The sequence below is a fragment of the Eptesicus fuscus genome, chromosome 17 (genome assembly GCF_027574615.1).
Source record: "Eptesicus fuscus isolate TK198812 chromosome 17, DD_ASM_mEF_20220401, whole genome shotgun sequence".
Lineage (NCBI taxonomy): Eukaryota > Metazoa > Chordata > Mammalia > Chiroptera > Vespertilionidae > Eptesicus > Eptesicus fuscus.
In genome coordinates, this window is record NC_072489.1 from 2,619,987 (window position 1) to 2,646,818 (window position 26,832).

A 26,832-nucleotide genomic window follows, 5' to 3' on the forward strand; every position below is an offset into this window, starting at 1 on the left:
ATAAAAAATCTGATGAACAGAGGGAGGAGCCAAGATGGCGGCGGAGGTGAACAGCTGATCTGTTGCCTCCCATGGCAGTTTCGGAAATACAACTAAAAGATGGACTGGTGAGCGCGGCGACTCCTGCTCGTGTCTCCCCAGGCCGGGCGGCTGCTCCTCTCAGTCAGCACCGCAGCCGGGGCCATGGGCTCGTGGGCGCCGCGGCAGCTGCTGTGGTGGTGGCCGCAGACTCGGCGCAGTGGCTCTCGGTGAAGGAAGAGACCATCTTTCTGCAGGAGGGGCTCATCCGCGTCACCAACCTGGCCGAGCTGCCCAGTGAGATCCTCGGGGCCCCGTAGGCCGCCGACACCGATTTGGAGGATTCTTAGGATTTCCCATCTTACATTCAAGTCCTTTAGCCATTTTGACAGAGGAGAACCAAGAAGGCGGCAAAGTTAAACAAATGAACTGCACCGCGCACAGCAATTTCAAAAATACAACTGGAGGACAGAGCGTCTGCCACCCAGATCCACAGGAGAGCTGGCTGAATGGTGGATTTACAGCTAAGGGGGAAGAGGAAAGAGCGAACTCGGAGGGGATGAGGTGCGGAGGCACGTGGGTCGGGCTGGTGGCGGGGGAAGGGACGTGCGGCTTTTGTTCCAACCCTAGGGGAGATTAGCTCCCCATCACCCTGAAATCCAGCTTCTGGGGACGCTCTGGAGACCCAGACGCCTGCGGGGAGAGGCTGGACTCTTGGCCTTCGTGTCGGAGAGTGGGAGTGGCTTCCTTTCGGAGGTGCGCCCAGCAATCAGTGTTTGCTGCGCTGGAGTGCGAAACGAGGGGGCTTAGAAACGTGGAAAGCAGAAAAAGCAGACTTGCAGCCATTGCGGTTTGCCACGCCATGGCCTGGTGGTGCCCTGAGACCCCGCCCCGCCCTGGGACCCGCCCCACACGTTTTGCAGACCCGCCCCGAAAGTCTTGCAGGCGCACCTGCGCTCCAAGCAGCGGCTTTTGCATGTGGGTGGCCTGCCCTGTGGCAGCTTGACCAGATGAACTGCGGTTCTAGTCGGACTGCTCCAGGGCCGCTCAGACAGGAGGAGGAAACTGCAGTTTTTGCTGTAATCCCTGCTGAGTGGCCTCAGGCAGTAGCTGACCTACACTCCATTGGAGACCCAGAAACGAGGGCATCTAGTGGTCGGTGTGAGATGACACCAGATTTCAACCACGCGCATAAGGGACACATTCAAGAGGCAGACTCAGTGAGCACCAAAGCCTTGCTGCACCAAGACCCGGCCCATAAACATGTCTCCTGCACAGCAACTCTTCCTTTATAGACAAAGAGGGCCCTCACGGCCAATTGGCCTGGAGGACAATTCCTCCCAGTGACACCAACAACAATCAAGACTTAACTATACAAAGGAGGACCAAGATGGAGGCATAGGGCGGAAGCCTGATTGTTGCCTACCACAACAATTTTGAGACTACGATGGGAGAGCAGAGCAGACACCATCCAGAACCACCGGAGGGCTGGCTGAGCAGATGCTTTACAACTAGAATAAAAGAGAGGGGTACGCGGGATGATGCTGATGCCGGTGACCCAAAGACCACACTTTAAGAACTACGGCTCAGGCGACACAATGGCAGCCTGGAACGTGCTCGGAGCAGTTCCCCCGGCGGTCTCCGGCTGAGGGGACGGCTCCGCTCACTGCCAAGCACGGACAGACGAGCCCTTGGGAGACATGGGGTGGGAGACTCCGCGCTTGCTGACCTCCGAGTCCTTCAAGAATCTCAACGCCCCAGAAGCGGCCAGGTGCGCACGCTCGGCGACCGGCCACTGCTGCAGACCCAAGGGCCGACGCAGCGACACCGGACCAGCCCGCCGCCGCGCACCGGGCACCCCGGAGCTTCGCCGAGCCCGCCGCCCAACGAGTTCTGCGGCAGCGGCCCTGGAGCTCTGAGAAAATGGCCGAAGGAATTGCTGAGAGGGAATTGACCAACAGGAATTGGGATCAAGAAGACGAAACCCCGCTGGGACCCGGGTCCGGGCGAGGCTGCGCGCCTCTGGGCTCGGGTGTGGTCACACGCCCCTGGGTCTAGGTGAGGCCTCACGCCCCTGGGTCTGGGTGAGGCCACGTGCCCCTGGGTCCGGGTGAAGCTGAATCCTGGGTCCGGATGAGGCCGTGTGCCCCTGGATCCGGGTAAGGCTGGGTCCCGGGTCAGGGTGAGGCCGTGCGCCCCTGGATCCGGGTGAGGTCACGTGACCCTGGGTCTGGGAGAGGCCACGCTCCCCTGGGTCTGGGTGAAGCTGGATCCCGGGTCCGGGTGAGGCCGTGTGCCCCTGGATCCGGGTGAGGCTGGGTCCCGGGCCCGGGTGAGGCCACGCGCCCCTGGGTCCGGGTGAGGCCACGCTCCCCTGGGTCTGGGTGAAGCTGGATCCCGGGTCCGGGTGAGGCCATGTGCCCATGGATCCGGGTGAGGCTGGGGCCCGGGCCCGGGTGAGGCCATGCGCCCCTGGGTCCGGGTGAGGCCACGCTCCCCTGGGTCTGGGTGAAGCTGGATCCCGGGTCCGGGTGAGGCCACGTGCCCCTGGATCCGGGTGAGGCCACACGCCCCTGGGTCCGGGTGAGGCCACGCCCCTCTGGGTTCAGGTGAAGCCGGATTCCGGGTCCGGGTGAGGCCATGTGCCGCTGGATCCGGGTGAGGCTGGGTCCCGGGTCTGGGTGAGGCCTCGCGCACCTAGGTCCGGGTGAGGCCACGCGCCCATGGGTCCGGGTGAGGCCACGCGCCCCTGGGTTTGGGAGAGGCCACACGCCCCTGGGTCCGGTGAGGCCACGCGCCCCTGGGTCCGGGTGAAGCTGGATCTGAGGTCTGGGTGAGGCCGTGTGCCCCTGGACCTGGGTGAGGCTGGGTCCTGGGCCCGGGTGAGGCCACGCGCCCCTGGGTCCGGGTGAGGCCGTGTGCCCCTGGATCCGGGTTTGGCTGGGTCCCGGGCCCGGGTGAGGCCACGCGCTCCTGGGTCTGGGTGAAGCTGGATCCCGGGTCCAGGTGAGGCCTAGTGCCCCTGGATCCGGGTGAGGCCGCGCGCACGTAGGTCCGGGTGAGGCCACGCGCCCCTGGGTCTGGGTGAAGCTGGATCCCAGGTGGGTGAGGCCACGTGCCCCTGGGTCCGGGTGAGGCCGTGCGCCCCTGGATCCGGGTGAGGCCACACGCCCCTGGGTCCGGGTGAGGCCATGCGCCTCTGGGTCCGGGTGAAGCCGGAACCCGGGTCCGGGTGAGGCCGTGTGCCCCTGGATCTGGGTGAGGCTGGGTCCCGGGCCCGGGTGAGGCCACGCGCCCCTGGGTCCGGGTGAGGCCACGCGCCCCTGGGTCTGGGTGAAGCTGGATCCCGGGTCCGGGTGAGGCCATGTGCCCCTGGATCCGGGTGAGGCTGGGTCCCGGGTCCGGGTGAGGCCTCGCGCACCTAGGTCCGGGTGAGGCCACACGCCCCTGGGTCTGGGAGAGGCCACGCGCCCCTGGGTACGGGTGAAGCTGGATCCCGGGTCCGGGTGAGGCCGTGTGCCCCTGGATCCGGGTGAGGCTGGGTCCCGGGTCTGGATGAGGCCACGTGCCCCCTGGGTCCGGGTGAGGCCACGTGCCCCTGAGTCCGGGTGAAGCCGTACCCCTGGGTCCAGCCGAGACCAAACCAGAGGGAGTCGGACCTCCGTTACCACCATTTGTCCACCATTCAGAGCTGAGGGGTCAGTGCCGACATGTACACATAAGGAACTGGTGGACATTGAAATTGGGTCTCAAAAGAACTGTTGGTCCAGAAAGAAACTCACTACAGACTGATTCATTTGCCTGTCAGCATAACTATTATTGCTCGTCTCACATTCAGTTCTTATAAGTATATTTCTAGTGACACATGATCTCGCTCATCTAGGGGAAATGATGAACAACATAGACTGATGAACAAGAACAGAACCAGAAACAAGGAGGCATCGATCGGACTATCGGGCCTCAGAGGGAGGATAGGGGAGGGTGGGGGGAGGGGGGAGAGATCAACCAAAGGACTTGTGTGCATGCATATGAGCCTAACCAATGGTTAAGTTCAACAGGGGGTTGGGGCATCGGTGGGGAGGGGTGTGGGATGGGAATGGGGGGATGAGGACAAATATGTGACACCTTAATCAATAAAGAAATTTTTAAAAAATGATAAAAAAAATAAAAAAAAATCTGATGAACAGAATAAACTGGTGAATATAATAGAATCAGGGCATAGAAAGGGAGTGGACTGACAATTCTCAGGGGGAAAGGTGTGGGGGGTGCGGGAAGAGACTGGACAAAAATCATACACCTATGGACGAGGACAGTGGTGGGGGGGTAAGGGCAGAGGGTGGGGTGGGAACCCGGTGGAGGGGAGTATTGGGGGGGAAAAGAGGAACAATTGTAATAATCTGAACAATAAAGATTTTTTTTTTAAGTTTTGTTGATTACCATCAACCTCCCCTTGACCTGGAATGTGTGCTTAGAAGCAGTATCACAGATTAATTTATCAGATACAAAGCCCACTTCCAGCTTTATAATAGGCCCAACATGCTCACTGCTATTAAAGGATATCTCAGTCCCACTCAGTTCAGTATGAAAAATGCATGATTTTGAAACTAAAGTAATTGCAAAAAATATTGCCAAGTAATGTTACATATAATAAAAATGATAAACATTTTTTGTGTACCTAAAAAAGAAGCTGCCAATCAGCTTCAAAGTGATAAAAAGAAGAAAAAAGACCTTTATATTCGTGTTTGTTTTTATCATTTTCAGCACCCTCCATTTACTTGTTTAGTTCCAAGTTTTAGGTCCAAGTTTTCATTTGGTGTATTCCTTCTGTCTGAAGAACTTCCTCTTCATTTCTTGCATGCAGGTCTACTGGCCACTGGAATTCCTTGTCTTCTGGTTTACACGGTTTCTTTCAGAATTCTTTGGTCCACCGTGTGTAATTTTTTTCATGGTTTCTTCTAAGGCTTTTTCCTTCTCTTTGGTTTTAAACAATTTCACCACAGTATATTAAGGATATGCATGTTTCTTTTTTGGTATTTACTCTCATTTGAGATCACTGAGGTTATTGAAATGTATGGCTTGATGTCTTTCATTATTTTGCAAAATTGCTGTCTATTATCACTTCAAATACTTTGTTCCTTTAGCTCTTTCTTCTTTTGAGATTCTGGTTGCACATATTTTAGATTACTTGATATTATCCCACAGCTCTTTTATTCTGTATTGAGTTTTTCTCATTCTTATTCCTCTTCGGTTTTTTTTATTTCAGGTAATTTCTGTTCTGTTTTCAAGTTAGCTAGTTTTTATTTTCCTCAACTGTGTCCATTCTCTGATGAGTCTGTCACAGGAATTCTTCATCTTTGACATTATGTTTTATTTCTAGCCATTCCATTTGACTCGATCCATTTCTCTGCTGAAAATTTCCATCTTTTTAGAAGGCTGGTCCCCTTTTTCTGCTAGGTGCTTTGCCATTTTAATTGTGGTTATTTTAAGGAACCTGTTCAACGTGAGTCATCTCAGACTGGTCCTATTTATTGATGGCCTTAACTCCTGACAGTGGTCTGCTTTTTCTTGCTTCATAACTTTTGATTGAATGTTGTACATCATGTTTAGAATAATAGACTGAGATTTAAAATACACACACACACACACCTAAAAACGGGCATGCCTCTTCTCTTGACATGAATGTTTTGGGTTGTGAGTCAGCTGATTAAGAGGTGACGAGGGCTTGGGCTTTGTCTAATGTTTGGGCCTGTGCCCTCAGTATATCACAGGTTTCACACGCCCTTGGGGCAGAGGGTCTGATGTTACATTCTGCTTGGGGCCAGGGTTTGGGTGCAGGGGTTTTTCTCTATTTCTGCTAACCCTCTCTGCCTTCACTGCACGCCTGCCCACAGCAAGGCTCTCTCATCCTTTAGCTCTCGCCCAGAGTCGCCTGCTGAGCATGTTCCTTATGGTGTGGGGCACGGTGGAAAGGGGCGGAGGGAATTGTGTTGCTAGACCTTAAGGAGGAGATGTTCTTAGAGTCCTGACCCTTCCTCAGCATCAGTGGCTCTTTGTCTGGTGGGAGCAGGGAAGTGTGGCCTACACATTCCTGGAGGGAGAGGGGTTTGCTTCTCCTCTTTCCCAGAAATAATGGGTCTTGGCCTGTGTCCTAAAGGTGGAGTGGGGGGAGGGTTAGCAGGAAAGCAAAAAATAACCATGGAATACAGTGAGATCCATGTGTGGACAGCGTTTACCTAGTCCTCGGTGTGGAGACATTGAATGCTGACCTGAACAAGTACTGTGCTTATGACTATTGGGAGGATCTAAGGATGAAAGTATTTCTGTTTGTGGAAGGGCTGGGGGTATTAAATGTTGAATTAAATCCTCATCTTCCACAGTTTGAAGTCAGTAGTTAAAGCCTAAGGCTGAAAAACTGAAAAAGTTAGCATAAGCATGTTATTTAGAAATAAAGAGGTAAATGTGAAGCAAATCAGCTTAGAAAAGTTGAAAATGTTTGATTTCCAGAAGTGCAAAATGGATGGGAAAAGATGAGATGAGATGGGTAGGAACTGTTGTTTGGTTACTCAGCCACAGAGAACTGCAGTGAGTCCTCACGTAATGTCCATAGGTTCTGTGACTTGTACGTGAAACAAAGTATAATTAAGTCATTTTACCAAAGACTAATTGATATAAACAAGAGTTAAGTTCCTGTGGCATCTCATCAATGCTACAACGAAACGTTATTTGAGGACCTGCTAATATAACTTAATAGACAAATACAGAAAGAACTTGGATAAAATTAAAAACAATGTTCTGAAAGTTTTATAACAAGGGTGTGGATGACAGTATGGGGAAATGGGCACTTTCATACAGTGGTGGAGAGATAATAACCTTCAAGATCAGTAGAGCATTCCATCAAAATTCCAAATTCAGTTCTAACTTGTGCTGCAGATATGCCGGAAATGTTTTTCATTTCAGCCGTATGGAGTAAGACTGTTAGGATGGGAAAAGGCCTTTCTTTGTCTTTTCTGTGGCCTTCCACAGTTTATGAGTCGCACCTGTCAATTAAACCCCAAGATTGTTAGCTCCTCTAATTCAAACAGCCCCTCTGTTCAAACTGAGGGACAAGATAAGCTATAAACAATCTAAATGTTACCAGTAAGGGGATGGTTAACAGGCATATGATGAAATACTGTTTAGCCATTAAAGAAAACAGAGGCCATTTATGCATTGCTATGGAATGATCCCTCAGAAAGAAAGCTAAGTGAAAAAGCAGGAGGTGGTATACTACCATTTCTGGAAGAAAAAAGAACAAGGGACATGAGCCCCAGTGTGTGTGTTTTTGTTTGAATATCATGTCTCCAGAAGGTCACCTAAGACACTGGAACTAGTTCTAGCTCTAGGTCCTTCTCGGAGATGAAGCTGGGGGCCTGGGGATGGCGGGAGGAAGCTTTCTCACTGTGCACCCTTTTGTGCCTTTTGAATTTTAAACCATTTGAGTCAGTTACCCATATTAAGTTGTAAATATAAAATTATAAAAATGGTCAAATATGTTCATATGGTAATAATTTATTCTCGGATTTTTGTTCTGTACTGTAAGTTCCAAATGGATTAAAGGGCTAAGTGAGAGGATCTCAATTTTTAAACCTTGAAAATGTATTTATGACATTAGGCGTTGGGAAGGTTGTCTTAAATAGGACACTAAAGCATATATCAAAAAAGAGGAAAGTTTGATGAATTTAATTTGACAACATTAAAATTTAAAACTGACATAAAACACCATAAAGGGAATGATATGACAATGTCAACCGAGAGAAGACTGTTGTAACACATAATTATCAAAGATTTAGTATCCAGATTATGTAAAAAACTACTAATTAATCAGAAAAAATGGATAAATCACTCCAATTGAATAATGTGCATAAACAATGAATAGGCAGTTCGAAACTGAGTTGTGAAAAACAAAATTCCAGCCTCCCTCATAATCAAACAAAAACAAGTTACTGTTTCATCGCCCTCAGGTTGGCGAAAGTCAGCACTGTGGCAGTTCCGGGTTAGGGTGGAATGTGGGGTGTTGGGCTTTGGGAGATTGCATTTTTGGTGGAAGTATAAAGGAGAGCAGTTTAGTGGATGTGAATAAAATTGAAAGTATGTGTACCTTCAAGAAATTTTATGCATCTGCACAAGAGACAGGCACAGGAATGGCTTTTACGGCCCTGTTTATATTAACAAACTTTTTGGAAATAACTAAAATATGGCAGCACAGTAAGTTGTAGCAAATTCATAAGAAGATTACTAGGTGCCTGTTAAATTATTTCCCTGACAGAATAGTAATGACTAAGACCATGGATTTCTGATTTGGCCTCTGGGTTTGGATCCCAGCTTCTCCTCTTGGCCAGCTGTGCAACTGGGCAGATCAGCCTGGGGGCCACTGGTCACTCATTGTAAACTGGGAACGTAGTGCTTACCTCTTAGGAGTTTTGTGAAGATGAAGTGAGTCACAGAACAATGCCTGTCACACACGGCTTCAAAAAAATTAGCTGTTATTTTTTATAAGTATCAACATGAATAAATATGTAGAACATGAGGGTTATTTTGTTTTTTCACTCAGAAGCAAGGTGTAAATTATTACTACAACATGCCATTTATGTAAATTTGTATCCAGAGAAACAATGTTGTTTATGAATACCTACAGTTATGGTAAAAGTATAGCTACATTATTGGAAAGATAAATCACTTCTAGGATAGAACTTGTTAGGAGTACAGGAGGGCAGTGGAGTTACCAGGGAAATGGCTGGAGCTTCAGATATTGCTAATGTTTATTTCTTTTCAATATATCTAAAATAATGTTAATATTTATTAAATTTAAATGGTATACACAAGTGTCAAATAAATCTCTACCTTCCTATATGTTTAAAATATTTCATAATTTGAAATTTTAAAAAGAGAAGCCTTCGAAAATACCAGAGTGAATGAAGAGGACTTGTTTGATTTCTTTTCCATACACTTTTTTTTCCTTTTTTAAAAAGTGGAAATATATTTATTGTTCATTTTGTTACTGAATGAACTAGGTGTACCAGTTAATAATGCGGATTTTTTTTCAATAGGTGGAGTTACATATATGTTGATATATATGTGATTTGATATGTATGCTACTTTGTTGTATTGACAGCAAGCTTGAAAACTTAATATGTCAGATTTTCTGAAGGTGTTAACATCATAGATATTTTTACGCTTAAAAATATCGAATTTCGTGCCAAAAAAGGAGCATTTGCGGGAAGTTTTAATTCATTACTTTATTTTGAAGAAAAAGTTATCATGTACTTCGGGGAGTTTATGGTGAACATGCTCCATCTCAAGATACTTGTGAATGCTGGTTTAAACGCTTTAAAAATGATGATTTCGATGTGAAAGACAAAGAATGTCCAGGTCAACCGAAAAAGTTTGAAGACCAACCATTACAAGCATTATTGGGTGAAGATGTGTGTCACACTCAAAAACAACTTGCAGAAAGATTAAACATTGCTCAGCAAACAATTTCCAATTGTTTACAAGCAAAAGGAAAGATATTTTTTAAATTTCTTTATTGATTAAGGTATTATATATGTGTCCTCATCCCCCCATTACCTTCCCAACCCCTCCCCTCCCAGGAAACATTTTAAAGGAAGGAAAATGGGTGCCACATCAACTAACTGAACGAAAGACAAATGGAAAACCGAAAAGTCATCAGTAAAATGTTGCTTCAACTGTACAAAAGAAAGTCTTTTTGCATCAAATTGTGACTGGCAATGAAAAGTGGATTTATTTTGAGAATCCCAAATGCACAAAATCATGGGTTGATCCAGGTCAACCATCAACATTAACTGCAAGGCCAAATCGCTTTGGAAAGAAGACAATGCTCTGCGTTTGGTGGGATCACGAAGGTGTGGTGTATTATGAGCTTCTAAAACCAGGTGAAACCGTTAAGACTGATCGCTGCTGACAACAAATAATCAATTTGAACCACGCTTTGATCGTAAAACAACCAGAATGTTCCAGAAGACACGGAAAAGTAATTTTGCTTCATGATGACGCACCATCACACACTTCAAAACCAGTTAAAGACATGTTAAAAGATCTTGCCTGGGAAGTATTAACCCACTCGCTGTATTCACCAGACCTTGCTCCTTCAGATTACAACTTGTTCTGATCGATGGCACACGCACTTTCTGAGCAGCACTTCAAAACATACGAAGAAGTGGAAAATTGGGTCTCTAAATGGTTTGCCTCAAAACAAGAAAAGTTCTGTTGGGACGGTATCCACAAATTACCTGAAAGATGGGGGAAATGTATAGCTAGCGATGGACATTACTTTGAATAAAAGCACTTTTGATGTTTCTCTTGAAATTATCCGTGTTTTCTTTGATTACAAAATCCACCATTATTAACCGGTACACTTAGTATACTTACAAATTCAAATAAAAATACTTGTGTAAAGTAGAAAGTTTATATTCCTACATCCCCAGAAAAACTTAGTTACAACTTGCTATATATCCTCTCTGAACTTTGTAGACATATATGTGTGTGTGTGTGTGTGTGTATGTGTGTGTGTGTATATATATATATCTGTAATTTAAAACATTGTAGAGTCACATCAACATGCTGTTCCTTTTATTTGTCTTTCCCACTTGTCCAAGCAGCACTCAGGTTAGACTGGCAGAGCCCCTTCTGGAGGTTCTGTTGGCAGAGGCATGTTATCTGGGCTAAAGCTAATTTTGATATGATCCTATCTGAAGGGAGAATAATGCTGTTGACAACCTTTAAATTTTATAGTTTTAGGATTTTAATGTAGATTATTTTCTGCTTTTTGAAAAGACATTATTGCAAGAGCATCTCAAGCAGACGTCGTTACAATCGTGACTTGGAACAGGATGAAGCGTTTATCCCCGCGGGAGAGTCCCTGAAAGACCTCATTGACCAGTCGCAGAGCTCTGGCAGCGGTTCCGGACTACCTCTGCTGGTAAGACGGGCATCTGTGGAAGCAGAGAGTCACGGCAGGGTGATGGGGCGTGGTCATGACAGGGTGATGGGCGTGGTTACGATCGGTGCCTGATCAGGACAGGCTATGGGTGCATGGTTAGGACAGCCTCAGGAGCATGACCGCAAGTGTATTTTCCTTCTTAGTTAGAAAGATGACTGCAGTAAGGCAAGATGAAATTAGTCAAAAATAAGAAATATGAAACAAGGAAAATAGGCAAGTAAGGTTAGGAAAGGAAGTGTGGTCATGGATTGTTACATAAGTGCTGGAGTTAGCTCACAAGCTTTGCTCTAACAGCCATTCTGAAGGTGAATCAGGTGTGTGACTCCTGGACTATTCCGATTCTTAACTCAAAAGGAAGTTTCTCCCACAGACCTTCACAGAGAAGACACTTCTCACAATGCAATACCATATATGAGTAATTATAAGAGGGTTATATGTAAGGAAATACTCAAGGTTAGGGGTTGAGAGGACCCTTATGATAAACACCAGATATTCAGGTAGATATTTATTTGTTTAATTACACTTGTTTAAATACATTCATCTCTCATTTAACTGAACTAAGTATTTTCTGTAATTGAATTGGAAAGGTGTAAAGTAAAATGGTTTTTACATACAGACAACATAATTGTGTAAAAAACCTCAAGGATGATACCATAAAGCTAAGACAACCAATAAGTGAGTTCATCAGAAAACAAGGTCATTGTACAAAAATTACTGAACTCATGTACACTGGCAAAAAAACAATTAGGAATTAAAATTATAAGAGCTGTATTCACTAGAAGTAGCATTAAAAAATTAAATATTTTGCAAGAAGCTTACCAAAATTATATAAGACCTGTACACTGAAAATTAGAAAACATTGCCAAAACAAATCAACACAGCCCTAAATAAGTCGAGATGTATATCCTGTCTGTGAGTCAGTATTAAGATGTCCGTTTTCCTAAAATTGATGTGCTGACTCTGACATTTAATATCCTAATGTAGAAAAACCCAGAGTCTGTAGTGTCCAAAACGACCGAAGTCTCGACTGACTGGAAGTCAGTCCTGCAGTCAGTGCTGGGTTGCCATGGCAACCCAGCACTGACTGCCGCTGGTTCGGGCATGGCGACCCAGCACTTACTGCTGAGGGGGCTGCGGATCAGGCCCGGAGAGAGCCCCGAAGAGAGAGGCAGGGTCTGATCCACAGCCTCTGTGGCAGCTGTTGATCAGCTGTTGCCTCTCTCTTTCTCTCCGGGCTTCACCGTCAGCTGCGCTTCTATTTCCCGGCCTCCACGGGGGCTGCTGATCAACCCCGCCTCTCTGATCAGGCCCAGAGATGCTGACTAGCATAGAAACTGACCAATCAGAACCAAATCTGGGTGAACTGTGAGGAGCCAATGGCTGCCTAGGAGGTGGAGCTTTTGATGCTGACTGGCATAGAAACCGACCAATCAGACCCAAATTGGCCGGCAGGGGAGGGCAGTTGGGGGTGAGATCAGGCCAGCAGGGGAGAGCAGTTGGGGGCGATCAGGCATGCAGAGGCAGTTGGGATGATCAGGCCGGCGGGGGAGGGCCGTTGGGGGCAAGATCAGGCCAGCAGGGGAGGGCAGTTGGGGGCAACCAGGCCGGCAAGGGAAGGCAGTTGGGGGTGAGATCAGGCCAGCAGGAGAGGGCAATTAGGGGCGATTAGGCAGGCAGGCAGAGGCAGTTAGGGGTGATCAGGCAGGCAGGCAGGCAGGCAAGTGAGTGGTTAGGAGCCAGTGGCCCCAGATTGTGAGAGGATGTCTGACTGCTGGTTTAGGCCCAACATCCCCCAAGGGGTCCCCGATTGGAGAGGGTGCAGGCTAGGCTGAGGGAACCCCCCCATGCACGCATTTTGTGCACCGGGCCACTAGTGGAAATATAAAGGACCAAAAGAGCCAAAACAACTTTGACAAAGAAGAACAAAGCGGATTCACAGCCTGATTTCTGGACTTAATGTAAAGCCATGTAACCACCATGGTGCTGCATAAAGATAAGGGGGGGAGGGGAGTGTCAGTGAAAGGCCTGGAGAGCCTGGCAGTGGACATGCATATATGTAACCAACTGATTTGGGAGCCAGAGAAATTCAGTGGGAGAAAGACCGTCTGTACAACATGGTACAGGAGAAATTGGGCATCTGTTAGCTGAAAAGTAAATCTCAACCCTTACCTTACTCCATACACAAAATTACCTTGAAATGGATCATAGACCTAAATGCAAAAGTTGAAGTATAAAACCTTTACAAGAAAATGTTTTAGAAAATCATTGTGACCCTTGAGTTGAGCACAGATTTCTTAGGAAATCAAAAGGCATAAAGCAGTTTTTAAGATGATAAATTGGGCTTTCTCAAAATGTAAGACTTGTCTTATTTAGAAGACACTGTTAAGAACATTAAAAACCAAATCACAAATTTGTGTTGCAGAATATATAAAGTACTTTTACAACTCAGTAATAAGATAATTCAATTTTTTTAATGGACAAAAGAGTTGAATAGACACTTTCCCAGAGAAGATATGAGAATGGCAAATAAGCATATGAAAATATAGCATCATTGGGAAAACACAAACTAGCACAATAAGATGTTACTGCACATCCACAAATATGGCCAAGGCTGTGGATGTCAGCTGGCAGTCTCACATTGATGATTAAAATACAAAACGGAGATATCTACAGGGATTAAAAATGGTAGCAGAATAGAAGGATTCTACACAGACATGCTCCCAGGAACAAGCTGGAATTACAACTGAAATACAGAAAGGCTTCCTGAATAATCAACAGAAAAGTCACAGGAGAGAACCCTGATTGATATCCAAGGACCGAAGGTGGAGAACGCATAGAGACTGGTAGGAGGGGCAGAGGAGCAAAGGGCTGGCTGGGCACTCGTAGTCAGCAACTGAAGTCCTGTAGAGAGATCTCAGCTGTGGGAAATTGCCACTGAAAACTCCGGGATCTAACCCCCAAGCTAGGCTCCCCAGCAGAGAGCACCAAACCATTGAGGGTACCCACATAACATCTAGCTGTAAAAAGCAGTGGGGAGCTGTCTGCCATGGAAGTCGTCAGTGCTGGGTTGCCGTGGCTCCGCCTCCTAGGCAGCCATTGATTCATCACAGCACCTACATTTGGTTCTGATTGGTCGGTTCCTATGCCAGTCAGCAACTCTGGGCCTATCAATGGAGCCTGATCAGAAAGGTGGGGCTGATCAGCAGCCCCGGTGGAGGCCTGGAGAGAAATGGAGGCACAGCTGCTGGCCAGACAGGGAGAGAAAGAGAGAGGCAAGTGCTGATCAAATGCTTCCACAGAGGCAACGGATCAGTCCCTGCTTCTCTCTTCAGGCCTCTCTCTGGCCCTGATTCGCAGCCCCTCAGCAGTCAGTGCTGGGGCACGCACCTGCAGTCAGCAGCAGCGCTGACTGCAGGACTGACTTCCGGTTGGTTGACCCTTGGTTGTTACTGGTCATTACGACCCAGAGTTTTTATATATTAGGATGGTTATGTTTGAAGAGAACTGTTTTGTGTACAATGTGGCCAGCACGCTGGAATAATAAACCATAACTGTGTACCTTTTATTTCTAAAAAAAAAAAAAAATGGTGCACCCACTTTGGGAAAAAGTTTGACAGTTGACTGAAAACTTAAGCACTCACTTTCTATACAAGTGAAGCAGTCCTTCTGCTCAATATTTGCCGAAGAGCTATACAGACCTGCCCAGACCTGAATGGGAATGTTCATAGCAGCTTTGTTCATAGTAGATAGACATTTTAAACAACCCGAAAGTTCATCAGTTGGTAAGTGGATAATAAGTGGTGATACATTCAGAGGAGACTGCCTCATCAGTGAGAAGGAACAAGCCACTGGCCCAGGCGGCAGCAGCACAGATGGGTTCAAGAGCAGCATGTTCTGAGGGGATGATGGAGGCACAGAGGCATACATGTCGCAGGTTTCTATTTGTGCAGTTTTCAGGAAGGCAGGGCTGTGGGGATGGGAAGCCAATCAGCAATGTCGAGGGCGGGAGGAGGAGGGAGATTGACTTTAAAGAGAAAAGATGGAACTTTTTTGGGTGATGGATATGTTCTCTTTCTTAATTGTGGTGTTGGTGGTTACATGACTATGCATTTGTAAAACGCAGTTCTCAAGAAGAGTGAATTTTATTGTGTGTAAGTTATATGTCAGTAATCCTGACTTCTGAAAAAATTATAAAAGGATTCTGTAATAAAATGATACATAGAGTAAGTTAGTTTAGGTGTTCACAAAATTTGGCCCATTTTAAATACAATCTGCACTGGACCTTAGTGTTCTGTTTAACTTAGTATGACCACTAATGGTAGCAATTAATGTATTACTTACTTTCAAGAAATATTAATGAAAGTACTTAATGTATTCCAGGTATTGTCCTCAGAAACTACCTAAGTCCTGTGAGCAGGGTGGTATGGAACTCAAATATATATGATAACAATAAAGAACTATAATTGTGATAAGTGCAGCAACTGAGAAGTGTATGTGTGCTATGCAGATGTTGAACAAAAGAGCAGCCCTTACCAGGGAAGGAAGCTGCTCTTGACAAGGCTCTGAGGTGGGAATGAGGTTGAGTAATTCTAAAAGTTGAAATGGATAAACTGCCAGTGGAGACAGACTCAGGGACACAGAGAACAGACTGGCCGTCTCAGGGGAAGGGGGTGGAGGGTGGGTGAGAAGGGTGAAGGTATTACGCAAAGAAAAACGAGACTCATGGACACAGACAACAGTATGGTGATGACCAGAGAGAAAGGAGGGGTAGAAAAGGGTAAAGGGGGGTAAGTGGTTATGGAAGGAAACTTTACTTAGGGTGGTGAACACAAAATACAATATACAGATGATGTATTGTAGAATTGTACACCTGAAACCTGTATAATTTTATTAACCAATATCACCCCCATAAATTCAGTAAGAAAAAAAGAACGGTAGCAGTTAAAGGGAAAAATAAATAAATAAATAAATGTAATAGTTGAAATGGAAGGGGTATGATGTGATTACAGGGAATGGTGAGACAGACCATGTCCATTTGAGAGACTGAGCCGAAGACTTTTAACTGTCATTTAGATTTCACTGCATAAAAAACCACCCCAGCCCTCACCGGTTTGGCTCAGTGGATAGAGCATCGGCCTGCGGACTGAAGGGTCCCAGGTTCGATTCCGGTCAAGGGCATGTACCTTGGTTGCGGGCACATCCCCAGTGTGGGGTGTGCAGGAGGCAGCTGATCGATGTTTCTCTCTCATCGATGTTTCTAACTCTGTATCCCTCTCCCTTCCTCTCTGTAAAAACAAACAAACAAACAAACAAAAAACCCCAAAGCGTAACAGCTTGAAGCAGCAAACATGTCTTCTTTCTCCCGATCCAGTGGGTCTGCTGGCAGTTTTCTCCTGGCCGCGCTCAGCTAGAGTGAGGCAGTGTGGTGTGCGGCTTGCTGTGTCAGCTCGGCACTGCTCACTCTCCAGAGCTCCCAGAACAGCAGGAAGTTCATGGCTGCCCGCAGGGCACAGTTTCTCTGGTTCTGTTTCCCAGGGCCAGTCATGCGGCCGGCCCAGAGTCTGAAGGAGACCACCCAGAGGCATATGTGCATAGGGAAGGGAATTCTTTTGAACTTTTTTATAAACAGTGTGTGATATCAGAATATATTGCTTATTGTGTCATCTCCTTTTAAATAGATTTTAATGTTTAATACTGGAGTTGGTTATATACCATCTTTTTTGATGGGATGAACTAACAGACCACTTTCTCAGTCTTAATAGGTTCTTTTCATCAAGAACTCAAAACATTTTTTTTTTAATGAAGGTTCAGCGAACTATTGCCAAACAGATTCAGATGGTTCGGCAAGTTGGTAAAGGTCGATATGGAGAAGTGTGGATGGGTAAATGGCGTGGTGAGAAGGTGGCAGTCAAAGTGTTCTTTACCACTGAAGAAGCTAGCTGGTTTCGCGAGACAGAGATCTACCAGACAGTGCTGATGCGCCATGAAAACATCCTCGGTGGGTACACATTCTGTCAGCCGATTCCATGTTCTGACAGGTTAGTGGGTGTGGGCTCAGAGCATATTGAATTCAGTTATGTGCGTTGGGCTAAAGGAAACGCAGGCTAATAAACAGTTCAATACAACACAGTTCTAAATGTTCACTAGCCACTGTATTGACTACCCTGCTGAGGAAACAACAAAGAATTTCAAAGGAATGCCAGCTTATTGGACTTACTCATATCTAACAAAAACCAAGTGTTTTATAGCTAAATTTAAGCAATTTTCTAGGGTAACTATATATGCCTTTTGTAAGCTAAGCTACCACCACCATATGATGTAGCTTAGTAGGTTTCTCCCTCACCCCATTTACACAACAGCAGAGTCATTCAGGCATGATCTGATCCGTAGGGTCCATCAACTCGTTTAGCTTTCCCAGCCTTTCTTTTCAGCTACTATTTCCTTTCCCTTCAGTGTAGACGGGGCATAGTACATTGCCAAGAGTATAGTAGGCACTTATAGTAGTTTCCTAAGGTTATCATAACAAATTACCACTAACGGAGGCTTCAAACAGCAAGCACTCATTCCCTCTGAGCTTTGGAGGCCTGAGGTTTAAAACCCAGGCGTCGGAGGGGCCATGCTTCCTGAAGGCTCTGCACAAACGACCCTTCCTTGCTTCTTTCTGGATCTGGTGATGCCAGCGGTCCCTGATGTTCTCGGCTGAGAGACAGCACTCCTGCTTCCCTGTGTGTCTGTGTCCACATTTCCCTCTCACAAGGACACTAGTCATTGAATTACCACCCTAACCTAGTATGACCTCATCTGGATTTGATTACATCTCAAATAAGGTCGCATTTACAGGCACCAGGTAGACATGAATTTGGGGGCAGGGCACTACTCCGTACTTTTGCTGACCTTTTTCTGAAGGGAGAGAGGAAAGGAAAGGGGCCAGCATTATGGACCTGCTCGTCAGCGAGCTGGCAGGTGTGAGGAGGCATTGATGGGCGCATGGAATTGGCTCGTTGATCATTTTTAACTTTGTTTAAGTGTGTCCACTTTTCATTTTGAAATTGAGAGTCCTTTCCATGTGTCGTCTTTATAGGTTTCATGCTCAGAGAGTCATGTAGATGATAACATTCCCCCAGGTTATTATGATACGTGATTTTCTTAGTCATACTATTATCATTTTAAGGATGATCATTAATATTATTGTAAATGTATTGCAGAAGTGTAGAGTTATATGTGTCATGACCCTGGGACCCTTCATTACTCTCCATGCCACCTCTGATAACTAACCTTGAAACTCACCCACAACCAGGTTTTATAGCCGCAGACATTAAAGGCACCGGCTCCTGGACCCAGTTGTATCTGATCACCGATTATCATGAGCACGGGTCTCTCTATGACTTCCTGAAGTGTACGACGCTGGACACCAGGGCCCTACTCAAGCTGGCATATTCAGCTGCCTGTGGTCTGTGCCACCTGCACACGGAGATTTACGGCACCCAAGGAAAGCCCGCAATTGCTCATCGAGACCTAAAGAGCAAAAACATTCTCATTAAGAAAAATGGAAGTTGTTGTATTGCTGACCTGGGCCTTGCAGTTAAGTTCAATAGGTAAGTGGTCTTAGCCTGTTCTTTGGAATTCTATTAATCTCCAGAAGTTTTTGCATGTTGGTATTTAGGACAGTGAAATTTCAAGAATGTGTTTGTGCTTACATCCTATATAATAAAGAGGTAATATGCAAATTGACCATCACACCCTTGCACAAGATGGCCGCCCCCAAGTGGTCACAAGATGGCCAGCAGGGGAGGGCAGTTGGGGGCGACCAGGCCTTCAGGCGAGGGCAGTTGGAGGCGACCAGGCCTGCAGGGGAGGGCAGTTGGGGGTGACCAGGCCAGCAGGGGCATGGTTATGGGTGATCAGGCTGGCAGGCAGAAGTGGGTAGGGGCAATCAGGCAGGCGGGCAGGCTAGCAGTTTGGAGCCAGCCGTCCCGGATTGTGAGATTGTGAGAGGGATGTCCGACTGCCAGTTTAAACCGGCAGTCGGACATCCCCCGAGGGGTCCCAGATTGGAGAGGGTGCAGGCTGGGTTGAGGGACACACTCACACACACACACCTGCATGAATTTCATACACTGGGCCTCTAATAAGTATATGATTGGGGTTTTGTCCTGGTGGGTTTTGTTTGTTTTGTTTACAAAAATTACATTCTCCTCTACATAATTTTTTATTTCCTGTTTTTTATTGTCTTAGACCTGTGGTCGGCAAACTGCGGCTTGCAAGCCACATGCTGCTCTTTGGCCCCTTGAGTGTGGCTCTTCCACAAAATACCACGGCCTGGGCGAGTCTATTTTGAAGAAGTGGTGTTAGAAGAAGTTTAAGTTTAAAAAATTTGACTCTCAAAAGAAATTTCAATCGTTGTACTGTTGATATTTGGCTCTGTTGACTAATGAGTTTGCCGACCACTGTCTTAGACATTCTTCTATTTTAGTTTATGTAGATCTACTTCATTCTTTTTTATAGTGTTGATGCCATTTTTTCAAAATATAACTTCTTTCATGACCAGACTCACAGGCATTAAAGTTGCCTATGGTTTGTCTCTATTTAAAAATACTTTAATGAACATTGTATTTTATCGGTATATATTAATCCTTGCACACTTATACAAGTACTTCATCATGATGGGTTCCTTAGAAGGGCTAGACAAAGGGCATGTGTGTATTAAATTGAGGCATATTGCACATTATCCCTTCAGAGAGCCCGCATCAATTTACACTCCCCCACCTGGAGTAGACATGCCATTTCTCATCACCACTTGCTACATCGTTAATAGTTTTAAATAACTACAATTAGAACATCTTTAGGATGTTATATACTATTGAAGTCATTTTAATGTTATAGCTCTAGAATACAGCAGCCATTTCACATTTCAGAATTAATTTCAGGTCATAATATTAAAATACTAGAGGCCCGGTGCATGAAAATTCAAGCACTGGAGGGGGGGTCCCTCAGCCTGGCCTGCCCCTTCTCACATTCCAGGAGCCCTCAGGTGGGAGGTGACCTGGTGATCAGGGGAAAGCAATGCCCCATCAGACCTCTGCTGCTGCCAATTTTGGCAGAGCAAGCCTCAGCCGGCCCTGGTTACCTGAGCCTTGGGCGGCCCCCATCCAAGGCTTGCCTGTGCCTCGGGCGTTGGCTAGGCAGCCACCATCTGAGGCTTGCCTGTGCCTTGGGCCGGCCCTGGGAGGCTGGGGGGCTGAGAGGATTGGGGGGCTCCGGAGGCAGGCGTGCAGAGCAGCCATGCACCTGCTGCCCGGGCGGGGCTGAGGGGACTGGGCGCCGCCATCTTGTGGCTGTGGGCGCCGCCATCTTTGAGGGCACGGTAGTCAATTAGCATATTCCCTCCTTATTGGCTGTGGGCGCCGCCATCTTTGGGACGGCGTGCGGGTCAATTAGTATCTTCCCTCTTTATTAGATAGGTCTAGTCCAGCCCAGCTGACATGGCTCAGTGGTTGACCAGGAGGTCACAGTTCGATTCCCAGTCAGGTCACATGCCCAGGTTGAGGGCTCAATCCCCAGTGTGGGGCATGAAGGCAGCAGCCAATCAATGATTTTCTCTCATTAATGTTACTACCTCTCTCCCTCTCCCTTCCTCTCTGAAATCAATAAAAATATTTTTTAAATTTTTTTAAAAAACACAAAAATACTCGTCCATAATAAAACAAATATTGAAAAATTAAATCATCTTTCCTGGCTGTTCCAGTGTTCTGATCTTATTTGTTTGTTTGTTTTTAATCAGTGTAGTGTTAATTGGCTCAAATATTCATCCGATGCTATATAAGGAAATATAGAATACATTAATCTCTGCTTCATAGTAGTTTCCAGAACTGGGGACCTAACAAAAAGCATTCATGTCTTCTAGCTCTAAAATTTACCTCACAAGTTAAAACCCAGTGAGCGTCACTTACTACATCAGTGACTATGTAGGCACTGCTGCACCAGCCCGCGTTGGTGGGACCTGTAAGGAAGGAAATGTGTCACATGAGAATGGACAGGCAATAACTCTTCTCAGGTTCCCTTCACATCCGCTGGCTCTGGGACACAGTCACCTACCACGTTAGCTTACGTTTGGTGTTGTCCTTTTTCTTTGAGAGACACCACACTTGTTTGGTGACAAAACTCCCTGAACTCATGCACGGTATCTTGTCTTTATCCAGCTTGATAGCAGTATTCATGCTTAGCTTTCAGTGCACACGTGGTAGCAAGCTTGTGAAGAGTCCTGCTCTAGACTAGACTGCTGGGGAAGTTCTAGAATTGGTACTATATATTTAAAGGGTATATTACTTTTATAAAATCTGAAAGCTGTTAAATTTAAAAATACATCTCGCCTCAATGGTTTCTGATAAAAGAATGTGGAGTTTTAGAAAGATAGATTTTTATTATTTATTTGGGGGGAGAGTCTGACTTTTATAAAATACAACAAAAATGGAAGAAAAACTATTTTGTTCTTAACCATCCTCTCTCAGTGATACAAATGAAGTGGACGTGCCCTTGAACGCCAGAGTGGGCACCCGGCGGTACATGGCCCCAGAAGTGCTGGACGAAAGCCTCAACAAGAACCACTTCCAGCCCTACATCATGGCAGACATCTACAGCTTCGGCCTGATCATCTGGGAGATGGCTCGGCGCTGCATCACAGGGGGTAGGAGTGGAGGGGGTGTTTCCTGTTACGTTTGCATCCTCCTCATTCAGAAAGTAACCACTCCTGTTACATAGTTCAGATGTCAGGGATCCCCTGGACCTCTCACGGGTCTGGAACATCACTGGAAGGGCACGTCGTTGTCTTCACAGCTAACATCTGTTCTAGTGAAAGGATACAGAGCAAAAGTAGCAAAGGGAAAAGGTGCCAGGGGCAGAGTTCAGAGGAAATCGGCCAGTAGCCTCCAAAGGCTTCTCCCAGGGAAGCCACACAGGACGCACTGAATTCCTCCAGCGTGTGAAGTGAGAAATGCTGCTGTCCAGGAAGTAGTTAGAGACTTAGTTCTCAGCGGTTTTATTGGCGGCTGGTCATGTAGGCGCCCTCTGCCTAGCATCTTCCAAAATTCCAAATGCAGAGAGCGAGCAGGTGCTCAGCACCAACCCTGCTGTCTGAACAAATGGTGCCGGCCCCATGCACCGCTGTCAGCATTTAGGGAGATGCCTGCCAGCCAGTTCCCAGACACCAGCACAGCAGCCTTGCAGTCCGACCTTTCCCTGGATGGCCGTCTCAGGCCCACGGGGTTTTCTCTTTGCTACATATCAGGCTGTCTTTCTGCTGCATTTATTAGTAGGAACAGTGTCGAGAAACAAATAATTAGATTAACATTTAGGGTGAGTGTTTCCCTTGCTGGTTTTTTTTTTTTTTTTTAATATTGTTATGTCCGTAGCTATGATGGGGTCTTGATAGGCATAGGGGAAATAATCCTATATAATAAAAGGCCAGCCACCATAAGCAGAACGACCAGAGACTAGAACTACCACAGCCCCTCACCGGGCTGGCCGCACCCCCAAGCAAGTGGTTAGGGCCGATCAGGCAGGCAGACTAGCGGTTATGGGTGATCAGGTAGGCAGGCAAGTGGTTAAGGGCGATCAGGTAGGCAGGCCAGCAGTTAGGGGCGATGAGGTGGGCAGACAGCCCCTCACCGGGCTGGCCCCACCCCCAAGCAAAGAAAGAGGGAGGCCCAGGCCACTGGCGGCAGCGACTCTGTGGCACGTGTGTGGCCGGCCAGTGATCACCCCGCAAAGGGAGGTCCAGGCCAGCTGCCTGCAGCCGGGGGAAGGAAAGCCCCAATAGGCCCTGATCTCAGGCCAGGCCTAAAGACCGCCCCCCCTGAGTCCACAGATTTTTGTGCACTGGGCCTCTAGTTAGACATAAAAAAAGAGAACAACATACATTTACCATTAAAAGTGAATCACCCACTCTATATTTTTCTTCTGTATGCAGGAGTCAGTTTTAGTTCCATAGTTTAATAAGAGGTGCTGAGTAGATTGGTGTATTTTGTCCGGCCACCATTGTTGTGCCCACTGTTTCCTCCCTGCAGGAATAGTAGAGGAGTACCAACTGCCATATTACAACATGGTGCCCAGTGACCCATCGTATGAAGATATGCGTGAGGTTGTGTGTGTCAAACGTCTGCGGCCAATTGTGTCTAATAGATGGAACAGTGATGAGGTACGTGGAGCCCAGGCCCTTGAGGGAGGGATGATGAGTGTGGCCGAAGATGTTCACCTGCTCCCTGCACTCTGTTGGCTTTTCAGTGTCTTCGAGCAGTGCTGAAGCTGATGTCAGAATGCTGGGCCCACAATCCGGCCTCCAGACTCACGGCTCTGCGGATCAAGAAGACGCTCGCAAAGATGGTTGAATCCCAAGATGTAAAGATCTGACAGGGAAGCAGTCCTGAGGAGAAACTCCAGACTGCGCTCGGCCGATTGTGCCAGGGCGCAGTGGGAGTCGAGTGGGATGAGGAGCTTGCGCAGTTCACAGGCTGCCCTGGCACCTTCCCGTGCTCTGCAGAGTATGAGCTGGGGACTCCAGGACTCCACTCTTTACCTACGGACAGCTTTACTCCAAGTGTGGTTTCTGATGCCTTTTTAAATCGGGTTTTTATGAACTACATCGAGACTTCAGTCCTGATTCCTGAGTCTCCAGTCACACTCTGGGTGCTGAATTACCTGCTCATAAAATGGTGCTTTCTGTGAAAGCCTAAGAAGATCAGTGAATTCAGCAGAGTCGGAGGAATGTGTCCTTGCCTCCTACCTGAGAAAACGCCATGGATTTGTACTCGACCTTTGTAAACAGCCTATGGATTATCATCTGTTTAGGATGCTGCGTAGTTTATGAGAAATAGTTTGTCAGCCTTGATAATGGTGTGTGTACACACACATGCTTGCCAGGATTTCTCTGCTGCCATCGAATTAGAAGAAAATATGACTTAATGAACACCCAGGAAGATATTAGAGGCTGTTGGTTTTGTGCTTTAAAAATGCATGACCTGACCAAGATTCGCCAATCACATAAAAGCCATTTACCTTGAAAGTGAGCTAGCTTCTCCACCAACTTTATTTTTTAACATAAAAGTTGATATAAAGGCCAAAAAAGTTTAAAGTGCCTGAAAATTTCAACTGTTTTTCTCCTACCACCACCTTTTTTTTTCCTTTTCTTTTTTTTTTTTTTTTTTTTTTGGTAATTATTATTTTGCCATAAAAAGCATCCTGTCCAAAGTTGGACCTTCCAATGCCATGACCTTGTGAAGAAAACACTTCTTATTGAAGTGAGTTCCTAATGACTGCGTTTGATAGCAATGTTAAGTGCCTATAACCATGTTCTGTATTCTTTATTCTCAGTAACTTTTAAAAGGGAAGTTATTTATATTTTGTGTGTAATATGCTTTATTTGCAAAATACATGCTCCTTTTACAACCATATTTTTTATATGTACATGCATCTATACTGTTGTAGAAACCAGCTCACGTGTACCTCACACCTCATCCTTAAGGGAAAAAATAAAAGATCAGAAGAAAATGTTATAAAGTAGAACCACATATGAATTTTTAGAACTAATACATTCTAACTAGTATATTAAACCCAAGAGTTTGTTCACTTCAGGCACAGACTTTAATTAAGATACTATCCTCTCGACTTTCCATTGTGAAAGGGTCCTCTCGTTAGAAATTTCTGTTTCAGAGATGACACACATCATTAACAGCTGTTTTAGACATGGGCATCATTTGAGATTTCCGGTTCTGTCTATGATTTCTGTTCTGTAACGTGTGAAGACAGTGAAGAGTCCGGCACAGAGTTCACTGTCTGGTCAGTGGCCATGTCTGTACCGTGTAGCTGCTACTCCAGAAAACGCTGCGTGTGCGATGGATGCCTTGTTATTGCAAGGAGTACTTCTCATTCACTGAAACGTTTTATACTTCTGTAATGCCTTTTAAATGTTAATGCCTTAGTCTGATAAAACAACTCCTAGGTGCAGAAAGTAAGAGTTTTCTTTGAATAGAGCATAAAATAAATGTGATTATATTACAACATGGTCAAAACACTTTGGAGAGGGGACAGCAGAGCATGATTCCATTCATTACCAAAAATTTGACTGGCCATTAAGGGTAAAACTTTAATAAATACTGACATCAAATTTCACACATTTAAAATTTGCTTTAGTAGTTTTGACTGAATTTAATAATTTTCATCTAAGATAAGTTAAGTTTGAAATGTTCATCAGGGTGAGTGAGTTTACGTGTTGGTAGGAGTACCAAATAACTTGCTCCTTCAGAATGTTTCCCAGCTCTTAGCAGTGAGATTCATAGTTATTTTTATCGAAATTGCCATGCATTTAAGAACACTTACTAGCTCTGATCTACTTAAGGTTAACCTTGATTTATTTTTATTTGACAAACTATAAATCTTCAAAATCATTTGTCATCTTAATAGTAAAGAAAATACATAAGAGAAGGCAAGCACTATTCTTAGAAATGTTAAAATAGTATGTGGATGCAAAACATTACAGATAGTAAGTACAAGCCCATCATAATTAACTTTTTAAATTAAATTGACCTATTAAAAGTGATAGCAAGAATGAATGTTAGAGACTTGTTCAATATAAATATTTTCTAGTGTAACAGGTTTTTTAAAAAGCAGATGACTTATTTGAAATTTTAGAAGTTAAAAAATGTTGCATGAAACTTCTTCTTACTTTTACTCTTAAATTTCTTAGTTCATTCAGTAAGTGAAATATTTAAAGAGGAAGGAAGTATGATATAGCACCATAGTTAATAATTTGAAAAACCCTAGAAACCATCATTTGGTCTCATAATTGAGCATTTTAAAAACATGTGGCTCCTGTCTGTCATCCCTTAAATAACTAAAATAAAAACAAAACTCCAAAGGTACCAGAATATAACAGAAGTTAATCTTCAGTTATCTAGAGATAACTGTGTAAACATCTCTGGAATTAAAGGCACATTAGGACTGATTTCAATATCTTTATTCTAAGCTTTCCCTGTGCTTTTCTGTTGAACAAGTTTCTGAAGTATAAAATTTGAATCTAATTTTCTGGAAATAGTTTCACAAAAAATATTTCAATCAACAATTCATGTTGTCTTTTTCAATGTCCAGATGTATTTCTAAACTTAGAAAGTAACATCATTTTTGAAAATTATTTTCCTAGAACGTGCCAAATTATTTGCTAAAAAAAAATAGCACCTTTTACCCCAGATTTTTTGCTTAAGTTTAAAACAAAAATGCAATACAATTTTTAAAGAATTATGCATCTCTAAGTTAGCACAAAATCAACTTCTATATTGAATAACTTATTCCAGGGAATATTTTATAAATTCAAGTCATATTTCTCTTCATACATGTTGTTTTAAAATGTTTCTAAGTATCTAAAACAATTTCAACAGCAGAAATACGCATTGATTTTTTTTTTAAGTATTGTTGCAGCTCTCGTACTGTTTAAAAGTGGTGATATTTATTATTTGCTTTGGTCAGATGTTAAAATACCAGTTCTTGCCTCAGAGCTGTTAAGAGAATCACAGTGAAACCTGCAGACAGCCAGCGCTCACAGAAACAGTAACCCTGGCAGCATTGGTGCGGCCACTGAGATTGTCCCCGAGGAGAGTCTGTAAACGCTGCTTTTGCAAAGGACTGACTGGGGTGATGGTAGACTGTGCTCTGTAACTGCTTTCAGTAGAATTATTTAAGCCCTGGTAGTGACTGTTGTCCCTGCCCGTTTGAAAATTAAAATGCAGTATATATTATATAAAATGAAATGCCATTATAGCTTAATTAGG

General features: G+C 45.2%; 1 protein-coding gene across 2 annotated transcripts in view; it reads left to right on the plus strand.

The window, feature by feature from the left end:
* Positions 1-26,816, plus strand: part of BMPR1A (bone morphogenetic protein receptor type 1A) — a 192,324-nt gene extending 165,508 nt beyond the window's left edge. For both annotated transcript variants that reach the window (XM_054729085.1, XM_054729086.1), the window contains 6 exons: positions 10,852-10,996; positions 16,823-17,015; positions 18,315-18,612; positions 21,526-21,701; positions 23,080-23,210; positions 23,297-26,816. In XM_054729085.1, coding sequence (XP_054585060.1) covers positions 10,852-10,996; positions 16,823-17,015; positions 18,315-18,612; positions 21,526-21,701; positions 23,080-23,210; positions 23,297-23,422 — 1,069 coding nt within the window. In that variant the 3' untranslated portion in view covers positions 23,423-26,816. The remainder of the gene's footprint in view (positions 1-10,851; positions 10,997-16,822; positions 17,016-18,314; positions 18,613-21,525; positions 21,702-23,079; positions 23,211-23,296) is intronic.
* The last annotated feature ends 16 nt before the right edge of the window (positions 26,817-26,832 follow it).